Genomic DNA, 11,066 nt, shown 5'->3' with positions numbered 1-11,066 from the left:
TATATGTGTGTATTTGCAATCGATACATTCATTTATTTCTCGAAAATGATATGTTTAATTTCAAAAATCTGATCGAAACTGATATATTATGTAAAATTTATATCATTTCGATGAAATTAGTAATATTTGAAACTTTATCAGGTACAATTACTACAACACATATTATACATATATTAATGAGTTTGTGCTTATTTTATTCGACTGTTATTTTTTCAATTTTCTGGAAATATTGTCAAATTGTTACTAGGTGTAATCAGAGATTTATAGATATTACTAGTTACAGTTATTACATAAAGGGCTGTTTGGAGAAGCTAAGAAGGCTCGCGTCTTATTTTATGCTTTTTGAAGGTAGTTACGCAAAATACACGACATGCAATAACTTACGTTGCACTTTAGGGATCGTGCTAACACGATGTTCATCCAAAAATGTCACAGATATTGCAAGCCAGCAGGCGGCGTGTCAGTGGAAAGCAAACGAACAAACAGCGTAGTATGCTGCGACACGTGTCGTGTCGTTAATTGTCAACATGCCGTTTATATTTTCCATTGTAGAACACACAGATATTCATTTCGCGTACGTGTTTCACAACTCGTAACCCGCGTCGCTGCCGTTCATTTCGAGTATCCACAACATTGTAACCGATGAAAATCGGGCCGATATTCATAATTGATGGCTGCGAATGCAGACACACGTTAGAGCGACAAATTATGAAAATCGACTTGATTTAATCGCATCTGACCTCGTTCGCTATTAAAAATAACCTCGGATCACCGCTTGGATTATTAAAAGCTGCCCAGAAGCGAAAATATCGCTAAATCGAACCTCCGTTAACGAGAATTGGAGGAGGTTCGATAAAATCATCCGCGCGAGCGCGACGGAGGAGGTAACCGTTAAAAATCATCCTGCATCCCATCGGATATTTCATGTCCCTCGCGATCGTAGATTTGTTTTCTGCTCGAGAATCCGTGCGAACCACCATTGTACAAGACAAGCGTCCTCGCGCGCGCGTACGTGTTTTACATAGAGACGGAGACCTGTGCTCGCGCGCGCGTTCCTCTCTTTCTCCTTTATTCCTCCAAATATATTTGGATGAAGCACGGCATTAGTGGAGTGCAATAACGAACTCGCTTCTCTTTATAATTCCGGTTTCATAACACGTACAGGTGAAGTTAACGTGCCGGGCGAGAGGCGTACCCGAGCCGCGCGTATCCTGGCGTCGGGAAGACGGCAAGCCCATTATAATTCGGGAGCCATTTGCAGGAAGCGTCCCGAACCAGAAGTCTCACGGTAAGATTTAATATAGATGGTACACCCGCGCCGATATAGCGCGGAATATACAATTATGTTTTCCTTAGGCGCGCATGCCGCACATCGCGCGATCCCGTTAGTATTCAAATTCCCTCATTACGGATCGTGGTTCCGGACTTTAAGATGAATTTCGCCCGGAAACCGATTCCGCTGATATTACGAGATGATGCCTTCACCCCGCGGCTTCTGCTCGAATGGCCGACCACCGTCGCGTCGTTCATTCCGCGGATCATTAAACGTAATGTCGAATTCCATCGCGTTTAATATTGAGCCAGTTATAGAACACACGCGTTTACCTTCTTTGGGATTCTCTCATAATTTATGTTCGTATTAAAATAGGAGAGTCGTTCATTTCAGATACGAAATGACAGTTTGTCGAAAGTTGCTCTTACAAGGGAACCGTTAGAACTGTCTCGCATTGATTTTGATGGATTTTGGATAACGTTGTAAAGCAGCAAAAAATATTCAACTTTTATTTTTCATCTGCTTATCTCAAGATTTCAAGGATCAGAACACCTTCTCGAAAATAACAGATTTTTTATTTTCAACATTTTCGAGAAAAATCAATAAAAGTATGAAATAACATAAAACTTTTTGTATAAAATATCTTCTCATATGGTATATCTCATAGATTATTTCGAAGATCATTGAAAATGAAAAACAATTGTTACTTTTTAGGGGCTGTTTCGATTTCTAAACTTTGAGGTAAGTAGATAAAAAATGGGTCTATAATTACATTTTTTTTTAGCATTAACCAAAGTCCATCAAAATCAGTGAGAGACAGTTCCCTTATTAGACGTTTGAGGAACTTATGATCGATTTTTCCTTTTTAATATTTACTGGAATAAAACAACCTAATAATTAATAATTCAATTCCGAGAAAAAGCAAAATTGCTTAATATCAATTTTTTATTGAACTAATAATTATTCTTCGAATCGAAGAAATTCTATTGTACGTATCGAAAAAATTGGATCGTGTATTGATACATATCGAAATGTTCGACAATATGAAATTATTATTGCATGTTCCTCGACAAAAACCCTTGAGAAATGTAAAATGAATGTTGGACGGAAAACACTATTCGCGAGCAGAGCAAAGCATCCTGTCTTTCCCTCGACCACCGCGTTGGTCTCGGCTAAACGACGTATTTAGTATTCACTTCAGCGTGGTGATACTAATAGCAGGCAAATTTCGCTGTACTGTCAACGTGGTCCAAGGATGCAACGCCGCGGCAACCGGTGTAACATATGCCGAGCGCAAACCTGCACCTCTGAACGACCCGACTCCAGCGGCTTATTGTCGACACCACAATCGCAGTGATTATCGGACTCATGTCGGAAAAGTTTGCTTTAGTTTCGTGATTATCACAAGATTTAATTAACATTGGAAATAATTCCTTTATGGATTGGTAACTAACTAGAGAACCGTCAGAACTGTCTCTCATCGATTTTAACGAGCTTTGAATTAAATATCATTTTGATAAAACTTTATAGATTCATATTTTTTTTTATCTGTTTAGGGATCAAAACATGGCATCCCTGAATGGCAATAAGTTAAAAAAATTTTGACATTTTCGAAAAATGTGAATATTTACCGTTATTAAGAGTAAATATAAAATACCATAAAATTTTCATACAAAACATTTTTTCGTATATCTTATATTATAGTTTCGAACATGAAAAAATCTATTATTCACGAGGAATTATTTCGACCCAAAAATCTTGAGAAAAGCAGATTACAAAAATATAATTTTAAAATATTTTTTATACTCTATAACATATTCAAAGTCTAGTAAGTCTAGTAAAGTTGATAAGGGACAGTAGTTTCCGATTGATAGTTTGTAAGTAACGCACAGCGAAAAACCTATAACTTAATAGAACCTTTATTAAAAATGTCGAAACATGGAAAAATTTAAAAAAAATCGTTTGATTTGTCCTTTATTACTCTCATTAACTTTCATTCCAAATTCTTTGGAATGAATTTCCAAAAGAATGAAATCATGCTCCAAAGAATTTAGTTGATTTTTGATTCCATTACGATAAATTAATTCATATTTTACCTTGGTGAAGCTAATTCTTACATATTATTAAAAATATAGTAGAAAAAATTGAGCCATTTCTAAAAAATTTTGCAAACGCACAGATGGTCTTGATCTGCATCTATAAAATTATAAAGTAATAAAATTATAAAGTAGTTTTTTCTACGCTGCATTACTTAACAAGTAAAAAATTTTTAGATTCTTTCACTGTTGATTGCTTATCTGAAACTCATAAAAAATCGTCAATTTTTCAGTAATTTAAATATTCAAAACTATCTATCAAACGAAATGTTTTTAATTCCGATTTATTTTTCATCTTTTTAATTTTCTTAATACTCAAACTCGAGAAATATTTCAAAATTTTTCAAACTTGCTTTCCGTTCCAACTTATCTTCAAAGAACTAATTTCCAAGCGCGAACAAAGAATAAACTTTTACTTTTAAGATTTGAATGGGGAACCAGGAATCGTGTCGTTCATCGAGACTTCATAGTACTTCGATTAAGTTCGGAGTGCAAGCACAAAACGACATTTACACCATTTTCGCGTAATTAATTCGCGGGATGGAAAATACACGGGGTGTGTCTGAGGATATGACCTTCGGGAAAATCGATATTTTTGCAAGTTGAATTACTGATGTAGTATAACGAGGCCGCAGGTGAGGAAGGCTGCGTCCGTTTGCTTAGTATATTTCGCGGTAAGGAACAGGTGCAAGCGAAACAAATTGAGCTTGTCTTATCTGCGCGCGCCACTTTGTTGTTTGCATCTGAATACGTTCATAAACGTATTTAGAACGAACGATATGTGAAGAGCGGTTATTTAACAAAAATATTTCTTTTGCTTAATTTACATCGATGCATGAAGCGTGAAATTATTCGATTGGATTTTACAAATTGTTGAAACTTTTCAAGTTGTAGAAATATGAAACAAATAGATTTGCAAATACTGATTAAGAATTCGTGTTAAAAATACAGCATATAAAATTCGCACATACAAAAGTATGTAACATGCATTACATGTTTTATAATAAAATATTGGAGAAGCATAATTAGCGCGAATATAATATCATTAAGTGCATTTGTCGTTTTATTGATTATCGACCACTGCTTTTGTAATAGGTCGTTCGCTTTATGTTCTTTTTCCGTCTGTCTACATACAGTAGTTATTCTTCATTAAATAACAATAACCAGAGACACCGATTGTCAGCTAAAGTTTCTACTAATTAATTATATATAATTGTATATAATTAATTATATATAATTAAATTGACACTCTTAAAAAAAAATTAATTTGGATAAAGCAAGAAAGGATATTTACTATTAATTTTGTGCTAATTACTATTTTCGATCAATAGAAAAATAGCTAAATAATAGCTTTGATTAAAATTAATTAAGTTAATTAAATTAATTTTAATCAAAACTATTATTAAGCTACTTTTTATTTATATATTTATTTGTGTTTATCAATTAATAAGTTGTTTTGCTTTCTGTATTGGATACGCTTAACTGACTTACTAATAATTATTCGTTTAAATAGAATAATATTGAACTCTATCACGTAAATGCGTACCCGATTTATAGAAAGTAACTAACGTATCATATATTTACGTTAAATTATTAAAGTAAACTATAAACATAATTAGTAAACTAAATCAGTATATTGATTGATCAAATTGCGATATTTCGAGAAAAAAGCAATTTTATATTAGAATAAAGTAACGTGGACACGAATTTTGGAGCGCTCTAGCGATTTGTGTACCAAAGGTGATCAATTTTATTTGACTTTAATGTCCTCAGCAGTTCCTCAGTCCGAATTTCTCGGCGAAGAACTGAAGTTGACGAAGATCTCGAGGAACGAGATGGGGGTTTATCTGTGTATTGCCAGCAACGGAGTTCCGCCCGCGGTCAGCAAACGTATTTATATCAACGTTCATTGTGAGTAATAGTAATTACGGTCCGAGCTATAAGATTGGATGTACCATGTTCCTCGTGTAAAAGCTAAGCCGTGCTGAGGCTGAAAATGCAATAGTATCTTCCGATTTCGATTTACAGTTCCGCCAGTGATTCAGGTACCCAATCAGCTGGTCGGCGCGCCCTTGGGGACCGACGTGGTTCTGGAATGTTTCGTCGAAGCGTCGCCGATGTCGATTAACTATTGGGTCAAGGACCCTAAGGGTGAGGTGACACGTGACTTTCATGTTAAAAATAGAGCTTTTGCATTATATTTCATATATCATTCTGTTGTGCTTTAATACTACGACATTTCGATGTAATATTTTATTATATTTAGTTATTGTGTTTTTTCGATCCATAATGCTAATTTCATCAGTGGCAATATTACTCTTTGACTACATTCTTTATTATTTATACTGTTTATTGGAAATTTTCCTAATTTGTTACATTTGTCAACTGACCAATAATTACTCGTATGGATTGACTTCAAATTTCATAAATAATTGAATAAAGATGACGAGCTTTTCGATTTTTCATTGTACACTTTTTCATAAATAATTAAGTAATTTCAAAGTTTGTAAATTAAATTCAATTTGGCTGCAATACATTCTAACATTTAATCTTGATCGATGCGTGTCATTGTTTTTGTTATTTGTAATTATTGACAATTTAGTTCTCTCTTGTCTTTTATCAATGAAATATATATAAATTCAATAATAACAACAATCAAAACTATTAACAATACACACAGTTTTCTCTTCCCTGTGAAATGAAATTATAATTTAATATAATAGGAATAATTTACAAAATATCTTTCCATTCATGTATATAAATACGATACCATCAGCATGAAATAGTTGTAGTTTACCCAGCATACTATTTACCACAAGTAGCATAGTCCGTTATAGCGATTGGTTTGTTAACTAATTACTGACTGTAACTAGTGGAGAAATACTCAAACGTTAATTACTCTTGCAAGACAAATCCGATTATGGACCGTACTTTAGTTAGGCGATTTCGATACACACTGAGCGTACCGTAGTGTCAGTGTCAAAAAACTCATTCGTATTATTAGAAACGCAGATTACGCAGATTAAACAGCGATACAAAAAAAAAACGCAACATTAGATAATTCAGATCCTTTTATTTTATTTTTAAAAGATAATTCATTTATCCTTTTATTTTTCAATAAAATACAATAATAAAATATAAAAAGTAAAATTTCTCAATGCACAGTCAATAATTATTCTAAATTTTGACTTTTTCTTGTGAATACATCGGTAAAAAGAATACCAAATATTTCGTTACCAAATCATAAATCGTACGAAATGTCAACGAGCACCAGCAACATATCGCAACAACATGTAATAACTTGGCTCCTCAAGAAGGATTCCTCAAGAAAACTTTAGATAGATATAAGAGAATACTACTTATCCAGACTCGTGGAAATATCCCCGCAGTGGATTTCGCCTCGTAAGAGCCAGACGTTCTCCAGTTTAACACACGCTCAGCTATCCGGAGTTCCTCGCTCCAATGCATTCGTATGCAATTTCGTCTCGCGTGGAAGATACCTTTCACTGGTTTCCCATTATACGCAACTGTTTCAACGTGTAATAAGAAAGCATAGCGGGAAACGGGCGAGATATCTTATTTATGATAAAAGACGTGGCTTCTTAGCACAATGTAAAACATAAATATATCTCACATAGTTTAATTGAAATGACAATAACAATAATTATATTAGGATTCTCGAACTTTTGTATTGTTTAATTGAAGTGGCATTTGAATAAATGCGTATAATTAATATACACGTGCTATAAGGTTTTAAATTTTATTAAATTATTATATCCCTGTTATTAAAACGACTAAAAAATCGGAATGTTAAAATAGAAAAATGTATGCTTGCGTATTGTATTCGGTTAAAAAAAAAATCCTTGACATGATTTTAATAGTCGAGAAATACATATATAAAACATAATTAGGATTTTGATCATTACATAAACTCATGTATCTTAATTATTTTAATTTCAATCTCTTTCTCCTTTGCATAAAACATTCTGTATTTTTCTCTGTAATTTCATAATGAACGGTTTTTTTATTGCTGCCGCATATCAATCGATAAAAATGCTGAACGCAAATATGAGAAAAAACAACATGCAGTTTTCCTATCCGATGAAGTTGGAATAATCGAATATGCTCTCCACTTTGTTCTCCAGGTGCGATGATAATATCCAGCATGAGACACGATGTCCAAACGGTGACAAAGTCACCGTTCGAAGTCCGGATGATCCTCACGATTCGCAACTTGCAGAAAAACGACGTGGGAACGTACCGATGTGCGGCCAAAAATTCCCTTGGCGAGGTCGAGAGTAGTATTCGATTATACGGTGAGTACACAGCGCGTTTTCGACCGTTATTAAACGAAGTTTTCCGCGGAGCCCATAAAGAATACCTAATTCGATTACTCGACGGAACGCAGTCAAAACGATGGAGGGGGAGGGGGGGGGGAGGAAGAATTCCGTGCCGCATTTCGTTTCAATGCACGTGTACATTTGCGGATAATCGCGATTCTTTCTACTTTTCTCCCTTTTTTCCTCCGTTTTTATTCTTTTGGATGGTCGTAATGCTAGGGATTAAGATTTCGTACCGTAAAATAAAACCTGCAAATAGACCGGCAGATAATTGCGCGGGAGGTCAACGGTGAAAAGTTTGCTCTGCAAACTGTGAATGAGTTATTATACATGTAAACACCGTGTCGGGATTAATTTTCTGCTTGTTACAGTTGATAACACATCTATTTTCTTCTTAACACTTTGTAATATATTAATATCAAGTAAACACCATTTAAATTTTAAATGTACATGTTATGGAGAATCTCTTTGTTTGAAAATTTTAATTTTTTTCTTGTTATTTATTATTAAATTCTCTCTCTCTCTCTCTCTCTCTCTCTCTCTCTCTCTCAATAATGCTACATCTACGTATTATTTTATACATTGAGAGCAAAAAGTATTTGTTCAAAGAAATTTATTATTAAAAAAGCCTTATTTGTAGAAAGTAAACATTAATTAGCAATTTTATACAATAAATAATTTTATATAATAAATTCTGTTCTAACATAAACAAACGAGTTTCGCATGCCCGATTTTGGAAGCTAAATTTCTCGTTTGTACGAATACCTTTTGAGCATTCAAACAATACAATTTTTAATTTTCGCTTATTTTTCAGATGATATTTTGTATAATTAATACACATCTTTTTGGTATATATAATTTTAAGGAACATACAGTCTATCTCATTCTTTATGAATAAATTGTTAATTATCCAACAAGAAATAATCGTCAATTAAACGTCGAATCGATATTGAAATCATCGTATTTATACAACATTAATTCGATGATTCATTTCTCGCTGGATAATATTTACTTTTTAAAAATAAAATTTTTTAAAAAAGTATTTTCTCTGTACGAATACTTTTTGCACTCACTGTAATTGTAAGCCGCAGATCAAAATGCGAAAAACTAAAGTCTGTATAATATTAAATAAAAAAAAAAACAAGATTCTATTTTTTATCTTTCATTCTTCAAAATTTGATTTATCAGATTCTTCAATTCTTAAGTGTTAAATAGCTGGCTGGCTTTATTGGAGAAAAGAAATTTAAAGCGCCAGATCCGTCAAGAAATCCGCTTTTAGGATATTACATCGTGCAAATCGCTCTACGCGTGACTTGTGAGCGGAACGATCTTGAACGCGTTCGGGTAACAAGACTCTCGACTACTCGCAACGAACAAATTACGACGGGGAAACGACTTTTTGCCGCACGTAGCAACTCGGTTACAGCGATATCTCGCGAACCGTTGTAGGATCGAAGCGAGGAGCGGAATTTACTCTCGCGCATGACCTGTTATTCCTACATTAACGCGGCGGTTTGCGAGGTTAACGAGTCTCCTATACCCGGCGTGAAAATTGTTGTTCATGTCTCGCTCCCGCCGTCAATAAACCGTCCATGTCGTCTCAGTTCCACGCCTACCTCCGCTATGACTGATCGTGGGATGATAGTAATAAGAGGATTTCCTCTTTACGGCAAACACACCCCGCGTTTACAAGCATCGTCACTTTATGGACGGAAATCTCCGAGGAGTTGCCTCTATATATCAGCGGTAGATGCCCTTCGGTCAATCCTCATCTTTTCGCGTGCGCGACGTCGAATTTCTTGGCTACAGCTTACAGCCCTTCCCTTCAGGGTGTACTAGGCGGAAGGGTGACGAGATAAGGCGAGTGCAGTATACTCTTCGCGTTCGTAAATCGTCCCGTGTTATCGACCCATCGATTTCGAGAATGGGGGATCTTCATCCGGTGTGGTAGACGTAAGGATGACATATTTGCTTACGTAAATTTAAAGATGACGATACAAGAGATCGTCTCGCCCGCATTCGCGTTTCTTACTTGCTAGTGTTAACAAAATCTTCGGTAAAATCGGGAATTTCAAACTCGCTAAAGAAGATAATGCAATCGATTTTACTGAGAGGCAATCTTCTCGAAACTTACTACGGAATATTCCGATAGAAACTTCAGAAAACATGTTTTATATATAAGTTTTATATATATGTTTTATATATACATGCACGTGTCCACCTCGTCTGGCATTAAACTCTGTACATGGGAATAACACGTAGGTTGAGTTGTCTTATCTACAAGCTTGACCTTTACTCCTTTATTCAAGGGATTCCCGATGGAGAAAGTTTGTAGCATCAAAACTCTCGGATAAGTGCCGATAAATTCGTGACATTACTACTTTTTGAAACAATATAATATAAAGGTTTTCGAGTCACGTTAAAACGTCATGAAATTATATAATCATAAGCAGCTTACTTATACAATAAATTGCTTATTAAAACTATATCAGGTGTATATTCTCTGCAAAATTACTCTGAAATATACCTCTAAAATAATTCAGTAAGATCAATATTTATATTTAATAATATATGTAATTTTATAATTTAAATGAAAATTTTCTCATTTTATCTGAATGATTTTTTAAAAATATGTTTACTTCTTGAAATACTTATTTATTGATCCAGGTCTAAATCGCTACCAAACTTTTTGTTTTACTTTCAAATACAATGTAGAAAAATATATAACTTTTTAAGAATAAATACGACCGTATAAATGATATACATAATATGAGAGAAAACGCCAATAATCGGTAAAAGATGTTATGAATACAATATATATTCTAAATTTAATTATTTCAGATGTAACTGTGCGCCGAAACATTCGGACATTAACAATCGATCTGAGATAATAATCGCTAATAATATAAATACGAATAATCGAATGTTTCGACATCTTATCATATTTATATTATTAGCGTTTCAAGTAAGCTTTGTGATGATTCTGATAACTTTTTCATATTCTGTTAAAAAATACATCCTTAAATATATGCATTTCTATTATTACGCTAATATTCCAATCTCGGATGATCACATCCTGGAATATTTTTCCAATTATATATCTATTAAATCTATAGAGTGCCAAATTTAATCTAATTTAAGTCGTCGTTGCTCATACTAATTATAAAATATTGTTATTTTATATCATTTTATATCATTTTAGCATAAAATATCCATAAGGTCATTAGGGAGAAGATGTTACACTTAAGCCTTTTTTCTTTATTCTTGAATAATTTCTTAATGTTATTGAATTAATGAACAAAAAAATATGATTTATATTCTAGCAATCTTTCTTTATTCATATAAATCAATGAACTT

General features: G+C 33.7%; 1 protein-coding gene across 1 annotated transcript in view; it reads left to right on the top strand.

The window, feature by feature from the left end:
- Positions 1-11,066, top strand: part of LOC108691124 (lachesin-like) — a 43,865-nt gene that overhangs the window by 31,181 nt on the left and 1,618 nt on the right. The window contains exons 5-8 of the mRNA XM_018198777.1: positions 1,165-1,288; positions 5,143-5,280; positions 5,398-5,520; positions 7,515-7,685. Of these exons, the coding sequence (XP_018054266.1) occupies positions 1,165-1,288; positions 5,143-5,280; positions 5,398-5,520; positions 7,515-7,685 (556 nt within the window). The remainder of the gene's footprint in view (positions 1-1,164; positions 1,289-5,142; positions 5,281-5,397; positions 5,521-7,514; positions 7,686-11,066) is intronic.

This window comes from Atta colombica, unplaced genomic scaffold, assembly GCF_001594045.1.
Source record: "Atta colombica isolate Treedump-2 unplaced genomic scaffold, Acol1.0 scaffold40, whole genome shotgun sequence".
In the NCBI taxonomy this organism is placed as follows: domain Eukaryota; kingdom Metazoa; phylum Arthropoda; class Insecta; order Hymenoptera; family Formicidae; genus Atta; species Atta colombica.
Note: the sequence above shows the minus strand (reverse complement) of the source record. Positions and strands in the feature narration are given on the sequence as shown.